This window comes from Triticum aestivum, chromosome 7D, assembly GCF_018294505.1.
Source record: "Triticum aestivum cultivar Chinese Spring chromosome 7D, IWGSC CS RefSeq v2.1, whole genome shotgun sequence".
NCBI classification, from domain to species: domain Eukaryota; kingdom Viridiplantae; phylum Streptophyta; class Magnoliopsida; order Poales; family Poaceae; genus Triticum; species Triticum aestivum.
Window position 1 is genome coordinate 461749046 of NC_057814.1, and position 17475 is coordinate 461766520.

The window sequence follows — 17475 nt, forward strand, 5'->3', positions numbered from 1 at the left end:
AAAATGCCCTTGATGTGACCAGCCCGCTTGGCCGAGTCTAGGATTGCCGCAAGGGCATCAACTACAAGGTTGAATAGGAAGGGGGAGAGTGGGTCCCCTTGGCGCACCCCTTGCGCCTTTTGGAAGAAGGGACCAACCTCCCCATTGATGTTAACGGACGAGCAGTCGCTCATCACAAGCTGCATGACCCCCACAATCTAGTGGGGGTTAAAACCCTTCCTTTCTAACACCTCCCGAAGGAAGGACCAATGGACCGTGTCGTAAGCCTTATGGAAATCAATCTTGAAGAAGACCGCTTTAAGGTGTTTCCTTTTGACTTCATGAAGAACCTCATGGAGGACCAGGATCCCATCCAGGATATACCGACCCTTAATGAACGCGGACTGGTTCGGGTGGGTAATCTAGGATGCTAGAAGTGCCGCCCTATTGGCGTACGCTTTAGCAAGAATCCGAAATATCACACTGACCTCATTGATAGGACAGAATTGTCGGATATCCGACGCCCCTGGACCTTAGGGATCAATGAGATAATGTCGTAGTTCAACCGGGATAGATCGAGCACCCCATGGGCGAATTCCCTAAACAACCCAAGGATCTCGTGCTTAATCGCCTGCTAGAATACCTAGAAGAACCGAACGGGGAGACCATCCAGACTCGGGGCTGACGCGACATTCATCCCTTTTATTATGGTAGCTACTTCTTCCTCCGAGAACTATGCCAGGAGCATCTCATTATGTTCTTGTGAGACTAGCTGGGTCCCCTCCCAGATATTGTCTGCAAGCGCCACGTTCCCTTGCAACGAACAAGGTTTTGTAGAAGCCATCCACATGCTCACGGATCTAACTTGGATCCTGGAACAACTGGTCCCCTTACCAAATAAGGGGAATGGTACATCTACGGCGCCGGCCATTGGCAATCACCTAGAAATACACTGTGTTGGCATCTCCGAAGAGGGCCCAATTAATGGCACCCCGTTGGCGCCTGTATACTTCCTCCTTCCAATATATTTCCAGCAATTCGACTTCGAGGCTATAGCGGAGAGCCCATTCATCCGGGGGGAGCCCCGCGATGTTGGCCTTCAGGTCAAGTACCTAAATATCCGCAAGAAGGGCCCCTTTCCGGACCTTGAGGTCCCGTCCCACATTGGCACCCCAACCCTCCATGAACTGCCTAGCACGTTTGGCCAGGAAGTGCCACTCGTCCACAGCCGACATCTGAAGGTGTGGTTCCGACCGAGCAGCCACTCAGTGGCTGATCATCGCCTCAATGAACCCGGGTTGCCGGAGCCAGTAAGACTCGAAGCGGAACCGCGAGGGAGGTGTGGGTCGGTCATCACTCGGGGAGAGAAGGAGGGGGCATGGTTAGAGCCGGTGCGGGTGATGGCCTGCAAGCATGCTAGCGGGAATCGCAGCTCCCACTCCAGGAAGACGAGTACCCGATCTAGGACACTCCGGGTCGGGTTCAGTTGTTGGTTGGTCCAAGTGAATTGCGCCCCCACCCTATCTAACTCTCGGAGACCGAGATCAGGGATCCAATCATTGGATCGCTGCTTGCCCGGAATGTCGATCCGGACATTGTTCTTATCCACTGGCACTCTAATAAGGTTGAAGTCGCCACCAATGATGACTGGGAGAGAAGCGGCCGAAACCTTCATGTGTAGATCTCCAAGAAAAGAATGGGATCGCCGAAACCTTCCTGGCCAAGCGTGCTAGGTAGTTCATTATACGAGGCAATGGCGATGTTTTGATATCATTACCTTGTTGAAGACATTGCTCGGACTGTTTTTTCATGGTGAAAACCTAGATTCTGGCTTGCGTTGTTGAATCCGATGACGGCGGCACTTGGGTGTCGCTATCTTGTTGAAGACGTTGCTATTGAAGAACCTTGTCATTTCTGTGTGTCATGAGATAGTTGGTGCCGATATAATCATTGACGTAGTTTGTCTGGATTGGAGATCTTATCATCCTTGTTGGAAAAGATGGAGGACCAAGTATGTATTTTTCTTTCTTCCTCGTGACTATACCTGGCCATACCTCGGGCCGGGCCTAGCCAAGCCCGACGCAAAAAACCCAGGCCCGAGCCCGGCCCGGCCCGGCCATCGGGCCTGTTTTTTGGGCCCGAGCCCGGCCCGGCCCGGCCATCGAGCCTGTTTTTTGGGCCCGAGCCCGGCCCGAACACGTAAAAGCCCATCGGGCTTCGGGCCGGTCCGGCCCGTCCTTCAGGAAAACGCAAAAACGATGGGCCCAGCCCGGCCCGGCCTTCGGGCTCAAAATCTAGGCCTGAGCCCGACCCGGGAGCAGCGTCGGGCCGGGCCGGGTCGGGCTTTTTCGGGCCAGGTCGGGCCGGGCCGTTGGGGCCGGGCTGCCCATCGCCAGGACTACTCGTGACCCGTCCGTGACAACAATAGGGCGAAGGCCCGGTGCTGAATCCATGCAAAAAAAAGGGCCCGGTGCTGAATGGACCGCGCTGTACGCTGCCCGAGCTTCGACAGCGCAGGACGACGGCTGCGGAGCCTTCAGTCTTGCGAGGATAGGAATAGGATAGGGCCAATGTGTGGCGAGGCCCCAAGCAGCGGCGGTGCCTGCAGGCCCCGGCGGCAGTCGGCACGAAGCAGCGCCGCCGTTCTGCGGCGAACAGGTACACGCGTGTGCTATGTCTATGTGGTTGATCTTCTGCGGGGATTGGGCAAATCCAATCTGTATCGACTCGGTTCGAGTTACTACTTTGTAGCGGATTTTCTTTTTCGTGTCGAATTCATGTGCATATTCGAGCTTTGATTCCCATTCGGATCAAAAATCACTATATTGTAAAAACATTTAACTCAATCTGACCGGACATTAAGCATGCAAATCTATCGAGCTTTATCCCTCGGATGGTGCTTACAGAGATGCCACTACTCAACAAACCTAGAGAAAAATTACACGAAATGCTACTGCAGCAAGAGAATATCAGTGATACGTTTGGAAATGCCAGTAACTGAATTCCAAAAGGAAACCACCAATAAGCTTTTTTTTTTGCCTGGGCACCAGTAAGGTAGTTACTCCCTCCGGTCCTTTTTACTCTGCATATAAGAATTGTCTGAAGTCAAACTTCATAAAGTTTGACCATATTTATATGAAAAAATATCAACATCTACCATGTTAAAGTTATACAATATGAAAATTTAAGTCATGACACATCTACTGATATTGATATCATATTGTGAATGTTGGTATTTTTTTTCTATAAAGTTGGTCAAACATTACGAGGCTTGACTTTAGACAAATCTTATATGCGAACTAAAAAGGACCGGAGGGAGTACAGCACTTTACTTCTTTGGATGCACCTCTTTCACTAGCTGCCATCCTTCCAAATCTTTGCTTCATCTGGCACGCATGTGTGAGGCCGCGTGCTTGATTCTAAGGATATCAGTAGAAACTTGTCCCATATCTGGCCGGTCTTTTGGTGATGTCGTGGAGCAAGAGAGGCCGATTGCAATCAGTGGGATAACACAATTCTTCATCAGGTCAGCTGCATTCCTGTCGTCTTGTAGCATTGTGGGATCAACAACCTCATGAATATTCTTTGTAAATGCTCTACCAACAAAGTCATGAAGGCTTATACCATCACTGAATTTGTCATCAGTTGGACTGCACCCTGTTATCAGTTGTAACAGAAGCACCCCAAAACTGTAGACATCGCCCTTGGTTGATATCTGTCCACTGATGCCATACTCTGCATTGACATTCACAAACACAATAAAATTAGAGGATAATCATTCTTTGTACAACTCTATAAACAGAACTAATTTCTTTTGATAAGCTTATCAAACCTGGTGGAATGTATCCTATGGATCCTTTTAGGTGGCAGGCACTTATTGAACTGTCTTGATGTGCATTTGGCGCGCTGAACAAAAATCTTGCTAGGCCAAAGTCGATGACGTATGCAGCCATATCAAGACCCAAAAGAATATTGCTTGGCTTCAAGTCGCAATGTATAATTGGAGATGCACACTGGTTGTGAAGATAATCCAAAGCAAACGCTACATCCAAGGCTACATTAATCCTTTGGCTTAATGACAGAGTATTTCTTTCACCATGTTCATGATCCGCCGGGTGTAGCCACATTTCTAGGTTACCATTTGGCATGTATGGGAACACTAGGGCCTTGAAATCTGCCCCACTATGATCCACTGAAGAGCATGAAGTAATGATTTTTACAAGATTTCGATGGCGCACATTACGAAGGGCTTCACACTCTGCTATGAAGCTCCTATGTGCTCCATAAATGTCAAGGTCAAAAATCTTGATGGCAACTTGATCTTCTTGAAACTGGAGACTGCCCTTATAAACCCTTCCAAATGATCCAGAACCAATTAAGTTTGCAGAAGAGAATCTATCTGTTGCCTTTACAATGTCTTCATATGATATCTTTTTTGTGTGCTCATTGACATGTTGCAAATGGAGATTGGCTTGCATTCTCTTCTTCCGATAAATTATCACAATACATGACATAATAATCATAGTGACACCAACAATGGGCAACACAATCTCTAGGACAAGAATCAATGACTTGTGTTTTCTTTTCTTGTCAACCAGTGCAGAGCAAAGGGACATACCTCCTGTTGGAAAGCTTGTACACAGATGATAACTTCTTTCAATTGATACTGCACCAGCAATGTCAAAAACACCACCTCTCGGAATTGGTCCACGAAACTGGTTGAAGGATAAATTGAGGTATTGGAGGTGTTTCAAGGATTTGAGAGGCTCTGGTATTTCTCCGGACAAATTGTTCTGAGAAATATCCATATTTTTTATGTTGGATAATCTGGCAAAAGACTGTGGAATGCTTCCTATAAAGAAGTTGCTTTGCATCTCAAGATACTCCAGATCCACACACTGGCCGAGAGTTGATGGTATGTCGCCAGACAGCCTGTTATTTGACATGTTCATTTTCTTCAGATGAATCAGATTGCCGACGTCAGGCATTTCTCCAGACAAGTAATTGTGTGACAAGTCCAACTCTTCAGTAAGTGTAGAGATTTTGAAGATTTTGCTTGGTATACTCCCAACTAGTGAGTTGTGAGCAAGGTTGAGTATACTCAGTTGAGTGCAATGTGCTATACTTGCTGGTATCCTTCCACTAAAGTTGTTCCAATCCAATTTCAGCATACTCAGCTGGACAAGATTGCCAATAGTATCTGGAATCTGCCCGGAAAGCCGGTTTTCTGCTAAGGATAGATAGACCAATCTATGCAGTTTCCCAAGTGTTGGTGGTATATTTCCAGTGAGAAGATTATTACCCGTGTACAAATTATTGAGGCTCTTAAGGTTGCCAATCTCAGGTGGTATAGGCCCATAAATTTGGTTGCTACTTAGCCACAATGACTCAAGACTATTGGAAAGATTGCCAATAGAACTTGGTAATTTCCCTTGGAGGTTGTTTCCATCCAGCCCCAGCATACTCAACCTGGAGCAATTTGATAGTGAAGAAACAAAGCCCCAATCACCTGCTTCTAGCTTGTTGTGCCCCAGATCAAGTTTCTCTAAATTTTGCAGTGAACCGAAGAATGGTATGAATCCAGTAAACCTATTATTATCCAGGTGAAGCATGCGTAGGCTGTAAGCTTTGAGAAGAGAGGCTGGGATTGGCCCATCAAAACTGTTCTCTGATAGTATTAATCTCTGAATATTTGGAAGCGTGTGGCCGATGTCGAAGGGTAATTTTCCGACAAGAGAGTTTTTTGCGATGGCAAGAACTGTGAGGGATGACATGTTGAGTAAAGACAATGGGACTGGCCCAGATAAGTTGTTTATGTCCAAGGTCAATGTCTCTAGTGTAGGAATATAACCTAAGCTCTCTGGGATGCTCCCAACTAACTGATTTTCTGCAAGGCGAAGATGAACCAGGGAGGACAGGTTGCCTAGTGAGGAAGGTATTATTCCTGAAAGATGGTTCTTCCTTAAGTAGAGATATTTAATTGGGGGAGATGTGGCAGTAACAGAAGGTATTGAACCAACAAAACTGTTCTGTTGGAGGCAAATAGCAATAAGTGAAGAAGTGGTGAAGAGAGCACTTGGGAGTTTTCCAGTAAAATTATTTTTCATGAGTCGAAGTACTTGAAGAGATGAACTGTTTGCTAGGAACTCTGGGATGACCCCTAAGAGAGCATTGTTCCCAAGATCGACATATGTGAGATGAGGGCTGCTGCCTAAAGATGGAGGTATGTTGCCGGTAAGCCCAGTGCTAGCGAGAACTAGTATGCGCAGCTCAGGGAGATTCCCAAAAGCAGAAGGGATGCTTCCTTGGAGGTTATTGTTGCGAAGGTTAATCTCTTGAAGATGTTTGCATTGGCTAAGGCTAGGTGGGATGTCTCCGTGGAGGGAATTGTTCCACAAACCAAGGATTTGGAGTTGCGAACATGCAGAGAGTTCAGGCGGGATGTTACCTTCCAAAGTGTTCATGCTGAGGTTGAGGTCGCGGAGCCGGCTCAGGAGGCCAAGCTCTGATGGTATGCCGCCACTGAAGCTATTATTTGACAGTTGCAGCCTTGTAAGAGAGGTCAGGTTGGCAATGCAAGGTGATATGGAGCCTGAGATGCCTTCTGAGTCAAGGTCCAGCGCAATCACACGCCGAGGGGACACCGTGCTGCAGGTGATCCCATGCCACTCGCAAACGTCGAGGGACGTGTTGCTCCATGAAGCTAAAACTCCCGCTGGACCCGAGAGCCAGGACTTGAAGCAAAGAAGGGATTGTCTATCATTTTCGGTTTCATCGCAGATGGCTAATGGCAGGCAGCAAAAAAAGCCAAAGAGGCACAGAAACCAAACAAAACCTGGAAACAAGACACCGGAAGATGCCATTGTTATTGTTTGCAGGAGTATGTGGATGAAAGCTCTGATTTGTAAGAGGATGTTTAAGTACTCAACTATGGAGAGGGATAATAGCTAAGCCCTCTGGACAGCAACTTTGCGGTCAAGGATTGATACGGTGGGAACTGGGATGATGCATGACCGCATGCTTTTTTGGACCAGATTTGGGTTTGTAACTTGTAAGTAGTGGTTCAAGCTCCCCACTTGTAGAATATTACTACTAATATTGTGTGCATGCATCTGGATTTTGGACGCTAACAGATTTGACCTTTCACTTGTCAGACAGGGACAGCCCGGCAGGTCGATGCCTCCAATCTGCTCACATTGCAATTGTCCCAGCCACCCTCCAACAGCAGCTTGAGGTACAGTGTGGACGCACGCTTTCTCTTGATGAATAATGAACATGTAGCTCTTGAAGTCGTCGCGCACGCCGCCCGGGAAGGTACCTCGGCGAGATTTGACATTCCTGATATCGGAATGCATGAATAGTACCCATACAGATACAGGCAACTTAGACTGAACGGCATGATAGCTGGCTGAAGTATGAACGCACGTCTTCCCCCTTTTTTTGTCATTTACTTTCCTACCTTTGATGGTCATGCATTAGTTAATGGAGGAATCATTGGGAGAGGTAGCCCTCTAGGCGCCTCGTTGACTTGCAACATTTCTGATTTCCAAATGCATAAAAAACCCTGCCAGCGGCTGGTTCGGAGGCAGCCATATCACAGATCGACTTCATTTCGACGCAACCACTAGAGACTCCGTCTCGGTCTCCATTCCTTTGCCTAGCTAATGGGGATGGGGATGGCACTTGCTCCACGCTCGTCTCTGTCTCTGCGCTCCCTGCTGCTGCTCATGCCGCACAGGAAGCCACATCGGAGCTCTTTCTTCTCCTCCTCCGCCGCGGTTCCGCCTGCGGCTCCAGGAACTGCCATTCCGGCTTCTGATCCTGCCGTTCAGCCTCCAGCCGCTCCAGGTAACTTGCTGCTGACGCACTCAATTGTGATTTCTAAACATTGAGTTCCTGTGACTTGCGAGCCTTCGCCGAAAACACATCCTGATCAGAAAGTTTGCGAAGATCCTGATCTTGCAGTTCCTGAAGGTCCGCGCGGATCTAGCCGCGATGGTCCGCCACGCCAACCTCCTGGAACTATGGATATAGACGCTGAAGACCCCGGCAAGAAGACTCTCTAACAGCTAATAATACAAAGTCAGTGGGAGCCTTTCCCACTGTCCTCAAGGTTAAAAAAAAGGACCGGCAAGTCATCAGAGTTCGCCTACGGCACTTCAACGTGTACTCCTTGATCAGCCACCCACCGTACGAACTGCAAATGCTTGCTGCGGTTACTGCCGTGTTACCTCTATGGACATGTAATCTCAGTGTTGTCGTATTATTGATCTTTGTACCGTTCCAATCTACTTCAACAAATAAAGGTGTGCGTTAGATTTTCGTTTTGAGAGGTATGATGTACAACTTGCGTAAAGAAATATAAGAGCGTTTAGATCTTTATAAGAAACACTCTTAAATTTCTTTACAGAGGGTGTACGTACGTTATTAATCTTTGCCCAATTGCTCTTAAGCAGTACACATGTGTGCAGTTCTTTTCGGAGGAAAAAGAACATAGACTGCATGCAGTCAACATACGTTTCGATGGGAAATGGGGCGTTGACATCCATCGTCCATGAGCGCGTGCTCTGCTCTGGGATTGATACGACTTGAATGAATTTGTTGGAGTCAGTCGTCGGTCTGATCCACTTGTAGTACGTAGCAGGTTGTTCCGAGACTGGCTATACATCTATCTAGACATGCGTATTGACATACTACTTATTTGGCACTCGAGGTTTCAGTCCGCCAGTGGACAAGCAACTAGCCTGAAATTTCTTCCGTTTGTAACATTCACGCAACTGAGTTGAAGTAGTTGCTTTCGCAGCATGTTACTACCCTCTTGCTGTCTTCAATCCTGAGTCCTGACCTTGAACCCGATTTCGAGGATGCTTCTAGATGCAGGATCGCTGGGCGCGGACCGTGAGAAAGACCGGTGGCCGACCAGGCGCTCGCGCCCTCTACCAACGGTGTGCTTGCCGGTAGGTCCAACGGCGAGCGGCGCCCCTGGATGGGCATGAACGCCCACCACCTGTTCGACCAAAGGTTTCAGAGCAGCCACCGCCCCTTTGTACATCCATCCAGGTCAGTGAAAATGAGGTTATGTTTTTTGTACAATACAAACTTGGAAATCCATCAAAGCCACGTTGAGTTGAATCCACCCCGTCAACACAGCCATGCCAAACGACCTTAGGCTGTGATTCAACCTGGTTAAGGAATATTAGGAGGTTAACCAGCCCATATAGCTAGGTTGGTTCAAGTTTGCATACACAATAAAATAAAAAAAAATTGGACGAATGCAGGCAGCTGGCCTGCTTCATTATATTAAGATAGGTAGGGTTGCCGGTTCGGTGCGGCAAAGTAAAAGAAAAATCACAAGATACAGGGGAAGGGCAGGCTAGGAAAAGCATAACAAGAGACTTTTCCTTTTGGACAAAAGAAGTACTTTTAGTCAGGAAACGTAAACTAGTCTTCTTCAAGGCATCGTATGCATTTTCCTTTTCCTCAGCTCTGCAATGCTGAGAATGATTCTTTGATTGTGATAACTTCGTTGTATATGTGCTGTATAGTTGGCCGATCTTTAGGTGTCTCCGCAGAGCACAACAACCCAAGCTCAATGAGCTTTATGATGCAGTTCATTGCAACCATTGGATGAGCTTCCCGGTCTAAATCACCGCCTGCATCCTCACCTTCATTTCTATAACCTGGAACTATTCTAGGGTCTAGAATCTCCTCAATCTTTTGAGGAAATGATTTTTCAACAAATTTGTAAAGGCTCAGGCCATCTTTAAACATCTCATCAGTTGGACGCTTTCCTGTTAGCATTTCTAAGATGATGACTCCATAGCTAAATACATCGCCCTCAGTGGAGATTTTGCTCCCAAAGCCATATTCTGCAGTATGCATAAGTCATTCAAACAATCAATTGACACAACTTGCATTCTTTTTAATTAAAAACAAAGCATCTTCTATTTAGAAAATATTACCTGGGGCAATGTATCCAACTGATCCTCTTGGCCCCACTAAGCTTGTAGAAGTATGAATGTCCGAAGAATTGTAACTATGCAGGAACTTAGCCAACCCGAAATCGCCAACACGTGCGCCCATGAAATCATCCAAAAGGACATTGCTAGGCTTCAGATCGCAGTGTGCCATAGGAGGCACACATTGGTTATGGAGGTAATCCAAAGCTGCAGCTATGTCCACTGCTATTACTATTCTTGTACCGAAACTCAATGGCCTTCTCTGACCATCCTCATGGACTGTTGGATGGAGCCAACTTCCCAGGTCGCCGTTAACACTATATTCAAGAACAATAGCTTTGAAATCATGTCCTGTTGGATCAATCGTTGAGCATGCAGTAATCACCCTTATAAGATTCCTGTGACGAGTATTTCTCAATGCTTCACACTCAACAATGAAGCTTTTTGGTGCTCCGAGTTGATTGAGTTTGAAAACTTTGATGGCAACTTCATGTTCTTCAGATTCAATTCTACCTCTGTACACAGACCCATATTTTCCTGAACCGACCAAGTTATCTGGTGAGAAACCATTTGTTGCTCTCACTAAATTTGCATATGTGAACTTCTTCAACTCTTTGCAGGATGGATGAGCTTCTTGTTTGAGTTTCTTTTTCTTCTTCAAAATAATGGTTGCAAAGCATGATAACAGGACCAAGGAGAGAACTGTAAATCCTACTATCTTGAAAATGCTGGATACATTCCTTTGTTTGGATGCCTCTGCATTGCAAAATGGCAGCTGTAGCAATGGAATGCTGGTACATAACTTCACGTTCCCTTGAATGAAAACCTTGCTTCCATTCTGAAATATCCCATCTGATGGTACTGGACCCTCGAGGTTATTGAAGGACAAATTGAGAAGCTTCATAGACTTAAAGAACTTAAAGAAGTCAGGGATTTCACCAGATAAGTTGTTTTGAGATAGATCCATCTCAATGATTCCTCCCAAACTTTTGAAGGAGTGAGGGATTTTCCCATGAAAGAGGTTACACTCCATGTGGAGGGACTCCAAATGGACGCACTGACCTAGAGTGGGGGGTATTTGTCCAGACAATTGATTATGGGAAATATTTAGTGGCCCAAGATTTTTCAGATTGCCAATCTCCAGAGGTATCTGTCCAGAGAGTTGGTTGTGAGACAAGTCCAGACACTGGGAAAGGGAGATAAGAGTAAAGAGCTCCTTTGGTATTCTTCCATCAAAGCTGTTACAAGAGAGGTTCAGTTGTTCCAACTTTTTGCAGCCTGCTAAAGCTCCTGGGATAGGACCACTCAAATTATTTTCCTGTAAATAGAGCTCACTCAGTTGACTCAGATTACCAACAGAAAGCGGAATTGATCCGGAAAGTTTGTTCTTGAACAAGCTTAAGACAAATAAGTTTGGAAGATTTCCAAGTGATTCGGGAATATATCCAGTAAGCAAATTCTGGTCCATGTAAAGAAGTTCGAGGCTTGTCAAGTACTGTATCTCGTGTGGTATAATGCCAGATATTTTATTTGATCTCAATAGCAGTAACCCTAAGCTTTTTGAAAGGCTTCCAATGGACTTGGGCAAGACACCCTGAAGGTTATTTTCATCCAAACGCAACTTCATCAGTTGTGTGCAATTGCTCAATGAGGATAAGAAAGACCAATCTCCTGCTTCAAGTTGATTCCCACCTAGATCTAGATCGACTAGACCAGTAAGAGTTCCAAGAGAAGGAACAACACCATGGAATTGATTCTCTCGGAGGTCGATCATCTGAAGATTGGTTGTGTTGGCTAGTGAAGTGGGGATTTGGCCTTGGAATTGGTTTCCTTGCATAATCAAAGTCTGGATATTTGGAAGGGTATACCCGATGTTATATGGAATTTCCCCTACAAGTATGTTTGTACCCATGCCAAGGTATGTAAGTGCTGACATGTTGTAGAGAGTGCCAGGGACAGTCCCTGACAAGAAGTTATAAGTGAGATCTAGTACTTGCAGGTACGGAATATTGCCTATACTCATCGGGATTCTACCTTGGAAATTATTATCTGCTAGCGAGAGCCGGCGAAGGGAAGAAAAATTCCCTAAAGAAGGAGGTATGGTGCCAGAAAGATTATTTGATTGCAAGATAAGGTATTGTAAGGGTGAATCAATGTTCGACGAAGCTGGTATGGACCCGACAAAATTGTTCAGTCCTAGGGATAACTTTTGAAGTGACGTGCTGTTAAACAGCGCAGAAGGAATCTCTCCACCCAGGCTATTTCTTGTCAAGGATAAAAGTTGAAGTGATGAACTATTAGCTAGATGAGGCGGGATAGGTCCTGTGAGGCTATTGTTTGTGAGAACAACAGAATGAAGATAAGAGCTGCTTCCAAGTGAAAGTGGAATGTTGCCCGTCAGACTATTGCTAGCAAGATCCAAAACGGAAAGGTTGCGGAGCATCCCCAACCCTTGTGGGATACCTCCTCTAAGCATGTTGTGACCCAAGTTGAGCTGTTGGATATGTGAACATCCGCTCAGGGTTTGGGGGATCTCACCATGAAGGGAGTTACTCCCAAGATCAATAATTTGAAGGCGAAAGCATGAAGACAGAGTGCTCGGGATCGTGCCACTAAGATGATTTGTGCTGAGGTTAAGGTACCGCAGCCTATTTAGACGGCCAAGTTCAGGTGGTATTTGGCCAGTAAGTTGATTGTTTGGGATGTGGATTCTCCTGAGGAAAGTGAGATTGCTTACACAAGACGGTATCTGTCCACTGAGGTCAAGTGACTCGAGGTCCAGTGCAACGACACGAGATGCGTGTCTCTTGCTGCAAGTAACACCGGACCAACCGCAGAACGGCAGCGAGTCATTTTCCCAGGAGGCTAGGAGTCCAGCAGAGCTGGTGAGATGGAGTTTGAGGCAGCGGAGAGCATGGAGGTCGGTGTTAGAATCATTTTGGAGTGCCGTAGCACCTAATGAAGATGCATGAACAAGGGAGCAGAGGACAAGGACTAGGGGAAGTGTGGAACTGAGAGTGCCAAGAGGATGCACATATTTTCTACCACACATACTTGGACAGTTTCGTGGAGGAATGGACCGACGACTGATCAGGCTCTGGGAACAAGAAGGCAAGGAGAACTCACTGGGGAGCTGTAGCGGTACGACAGCGACTCCACGGACGGTGAGCTGCGCGCAACACAAGAAGCAGCACGAGCGCCGTGGGGAATGGTAATTGTGGATTGAGGCGTTTGAATCTGTGATCGATGTGATTCATCCGGTGTGTCTTTATAGTCGCCTGCTCCTTGCATATCCATTCTTGAAATTCTTGATCTATACATGTGGACATTGGATCAGTATTACTCTGCACAACTACTCGGTTGGCTGTATAATAAAGTACTGATCGCATCCATGTTTGATCTGATGTGATCAGTGGATCAGTAGTCTATATAAGACCGGTGACTCCGTGAGCCATCCAGACTTGAAAGTCATCTGTGAAACTTGCGATGCAGAATGCTAGCCAGTTGACAGTTAACTGCAGTAGATTCCATCTTCGGTGACACCGGAAGGGGAGACCTGGAGAAAGAAGCACGTGAAATAACGGATCTGACTTCTGGCCTACATACAGCGGAAGTGGCCAGCGCTCTAACTCTACCCTGTACAAGGCTAATAAAACAAGATGTAACTGTTGGCTTCGAAATAAAGTGCGCCGAATAGTCATTCCCCTAAAAAAAACCTGAACAGGGCTAATAGAACAGCTTACTGGCAGCTATATGTTCACCCCATGTCATTTTTTTCTTTCAAAATGGTAGGATTTCTGCATCTTCTATTATATCTTACAAACAAAAGAGCTCGTACGTTGCAACCGGAGAAAAATGTATTATTGTACGTCTACACCCTTCTACTAATAAAAGAGTATAAAGAATAGACGCAAGAATATGTCCCTTCTTTCTTCTTGAGAATGAAGAGCAGGATACGCGTACGTACGCATGTACAAGTGCTAGCTCTGCGATTGGGCTCCCAGATCGCATCTCACGGAGCCTCTGCCCCGACCCCGCCGCCGTCCCAGCCCCAACTCCGGCGGCCTCCTTTCCCTCCCGCACCGCCGCTCCATCCCTTTCCCGCGACCCTCACCTTCTCTACCAAGGGAGGGCAAGGGAAGGGAAGGCCCTAGATCCGCAGCGGCGATCCAAAATCCATGAGAAACCTAGCCGCCTCCCGTGCCGCCTCCGCCTGGGCGACTCTGGAGGATCCTCCCCCGACCCCTCCAGCCCCCTTCATCAGCGTGCCCCTGGCCAGCGTCGCCACGATGTCAGCGGTGGTGGCGGCGCCCTTCTCGTGTAAAGATGGAGGGGAGGAGAGTGCACCGTGGCGGCGGTTCCATGGGCGGTTGTGGAGTGGTGGCAGTGGTTCAAGGGCGGCGCGGCCTGTAGCCGGAGCGGCGTCTTCGCGGCAGGTGTTGTGCAGCATCGGCACCAATCTCCGGCGGCGCGGTCGTGCGTTGGATAAGGGCCTAAGGGTCCGATCTGGGTCGCCCCCTGCCACGGACTGTTTGTGGTCGTGCGTTGCGGCTGCCTTCTCCGATGCTGCTCCGATTAGCAGTGTGGGGGCCTGCTGGTGTGCTCGAATAAAGGCGGCGGTCCTAGGGTTCCTCTTGCGCCAATACGAAGATCTGCCTGACGCATGTCCTTCCTGATCTGGCCGGAGTGGTGGGTTCCGGAAGGCTCCACCGGCGAACTCCCATGGGTGTGTTATGCCTGGAGATTGCTGGACCGGGTGGGATTCGGTCGTGCCCATTTGTTCTCAGTTAAGGAGCGAGCGGCGCGAAGCTCTGCTATCTGTTGCCATCAGGAGATATGTAGCTCCATGGTGAAGTCAGAGGCGCAGAATGTCATGGAAGCCGAGATTGGAGGACTAGTAATGGTGATTGGAGCCTATGACGTTAAGGAACTTGCTTGGAGTTTCGGGATTCATAGCAACGGTGTGTAAGTGGGGGCGACAGCACAGATGAAGTTCAAAGTCTTGCCTTTCAGGGTGAAAATCCAAGGTCTGGCCTTAATTGGTTGTGCCTGGCGATGGTCTTGTTGAAGGCATTGTTTTGAGAGCGGGTATTATCTCTGGGATGAAAACCCAAGATCTACGATTGGGTGATGACGACGTTGGTGCACTGTTCCTCCTTTGAGGCGTCGCTTTTGGAGAACCTGGACATCAGGTGTTGTCTTGGTGGTGGTTGTGCTGCTGCTGCTGCAAGGCCTGGAATACTGTAGCGGGGCTTTCTTTTTTAGTTTCTTCTTCTTCTTTTTTTGGCTATGTGCATCCGTCATGTCATTAAGGCATCGTGTTGTTGCAGAGGCTGGGTGTAATTAGTATCTTCGTGATATTAATATATACTCTATCGAAAAAAGAGAGGGCCATTCATGATCAATGCTAATGTGCCTTTGCTTTTGAAGCGAGTAAATAGCATAAAACTACTACTTTACAGGTTAGGGTTCCCAAAAACTATTGGTTTTTATTTTTTCTCAGATAACTACCAAGTCAGGGTCGGCCGTTTCAAAAAACCCAAATTGCCAAGTGCTTATCAATTGATCATGATTATGACAGGTCGGGCCCACACCTAAACGAAGCATTAGTTTCATCATTTGTTTGACCATTAACTGACATGTGGGGCCCACATGTCAATGTCTCTTCTCATCTAGTCATCTCCTTCTTCTCCTCTCTGCCTTCCTTCTTCTCCTCCACTCTCCCCTGCTCGCGAAGAACGCCGGAGAACCGCCATAGCCGCCGGCCACACTGCTGGCCCACGCCGCCGTCCTATGCCACGTCCGGCCGCCGCTGGTACTGCTTAGGAGCTCGCCGGCGCTCTTGGTGACAAGGAGCTCACTGGCCTCGTCCATGGCGGGGGTCGCTGCCGTGCGCGCCGCCTGGAGTCTCCGCGCGGCCGTGGGGGTCCGGCACGGGTCGCCGCGCCACCGGGAGCCGCCAGGGCTCGCCGCCCGCTATGGGGAGCCAGCGTAGAGGCGGCCACTGCCCGGCGGCGTCGTGCAGCACGGCTAGGCGGTGGGCGTAGAGAGGCAGGAGAGAAGAAGGTGAGGCGGAGGAGCGGCCAGGGTTGAGCCCAGGTGAGCGTCGGCGACGGGCGGCTCATCGGCCAGAGAAGGCAGAGTCGTGAGGTCCAGCTCGGGAGCGAGAGGAGCGGCAATGGCTGCCCTGATCTGAGAGCAGGGACCCGATTGCTTTTTGCAAAAAAAACGCAGGGACCGGATTGATTTCTTAAATTTGTGTGCAGGTCCACCCCTAACGGTCAAACAATTAGAGCTCTACACATGGGGCCACCTGTCATAATCGCGATCAATTGATAAGTACTCAACGTTTTGGATTTTTTGAAACAGCCGACCCCCTCACTTCGTAGTTATCAGCGAAAAAATGATAGTTTTTTGGAACCCTAACCCATAAAGTGGTAGCTTTATGCTATTTACTCTTTTGAAGCAGATGCAAGATATAAAATGGAGTAATATGTTTGATAACGTAAAAGAGAGGCCATTTAAGAATATGCTGTTCTAAGATCACCGGAAAAACTCACTGCTAGTAAGACGGAGGTGCTCCTTTTTATACTCCTTCCGTCTTAAATTTCTTGTCTTAAATTTGTCTACATACGGATATATCAAGTCACGTTTTAGTATTAGATACATCCATATTTAGATAAATGTAAGACAAGAATTTTGGGACGGAGGAAGTATGTTTTTTTACTTTCTTTTGGATCGAAGAAAGTACTGTTCACTGCTAGTAAATGCGAGTTCACTGCTGAATCTCGCTGCTACTCCTTCCGATCCAAAATTGATAACCCATAGACCGATAAACTGATCCAATTAATATTAGTATAATATAATTGGATTAGTTTATCGGTTACTCGGTGATCATACGAGTAGGGATTGATCGACAAATTAACTGGTTAATCGGACGAATTTTTAAATAGGGCAGAGTAAGAGCATTGATGAATTGATTATCGTTGATTTAGTTCATGAAGAGTTGGTGTGATGGAAAAGTCATAGTATTTAGAAGAACCGAAGAGTTAAATGCGTAAGATGAACCCATACATATGTGCTAAATGTGTAAGCAAGGGTATCGTAAGAAATAAGATAAGTACCAGTAATGATAATGCAATTGGAGAATGAAAAGAAATGTGGTTCAAGATATGAGTGTGCTGTTCCATATGTAGATTCAGTTCTTGGGAATATTATCCATAGTTAAGAAAGTATCACAGTGAGGTTTTTTCTTCTATTGTTAAGATTTACATGTCGACAATTATGCATAAAGATGGGACACATTTACAGGATAATAAACCAATCAGATTAAAGTGACAAGCAAATATCCAACATTTCTACCTCGAAAACTCTCTCACGAACTACTCGGAAGAACAGAGAACAACGTGCAGGGAGGGAAGAGAGGAGAAGATAACGGGAGGAGTGGGAGAGGTGGGTGAAGTGTGGAGATTTTTTTTAGAGAGGAGGCATGTTAAAGCCCTTACAAGTACAAATTGAGGTTCAAAGGAGTTCGCCG

The 17475-nt window shown here is 47.1% G+C and overlaps 2 protein-coding genes and 1 long non-coding RNA gene across 5 annotated transcripts; 1 reads left to right on the forward strand and 2 right to left on the reverse strand.

Moving 5' to 3' along the window:
• The first annotated feature begins 2450 nt into the window (after positions 1 to 2450).
• LOC123165256 (uncharacterized) lies at positions 2451 to 12130 on the forward strand. Of its 3 annotated transcripts, none has more exons than XR_006482875.1 (4): positions 6784 to 7030; positions 7134 to 7827; positions 7930 to 11856; positions 11938 to 12130. It is a non-coding gene; the product is annotated as an uncharacterized lncRNA (long non-coding RNA). The 3 variants fall into 3 exon arrangements; XR_006482877.1 differs by lacking the exon at positions 11938 to 12130 and having other exon boundaries at positions 7134 to 7392; positions 7551 to 7827; positions 7930 to 10421; XR_006482876.1 differs by lacking the exons at positions 6784 to 7030; positions 11938 to 12130 and adding an exon at positions 2451 to 2637 and having other exon boundaries at positions 7930 to 10421.
• Positions 2893 to 6842, reverse strand: LOC123165255 (receptor kinase-like protein Xa21). Its single transcript, XM_044582888.1, has 2 exons — positions 3812 to 6842; positions 2893 to 3714 (listed from the first exon to the last, which is right to left on the reverse strand). Exons 1-2 carry the CDS (start codon positions 6840 to 6842, stop codon positions 3362 to 3364), a joined length of 3384 nt encoding a protein of 1127 aa, XP_044438823.1. The 3' UTR covers positions 2893 to 3361.
• LOC123165254 (receptor kinase-like protein Xa21) lies at positions 9460 to 12990 on the reverse strand. Its single transcript, XM_044582886.1, has 2 exons — positions 9942 to 12990; positions 9460 to 9848 (listed from the first exon to the last, which is right to left on the reverse strand). The coding sequence occupies exons 1-2, from the start codon at positions 12988 to 12990 to the stop codon at positions 9460 to 9462; spliced, it is 3438 nt and encodes a 1145-aa protein (XP_044438821.1).
• Positions 12991 to 17475: the final 4485 nt, after the last annotated feature.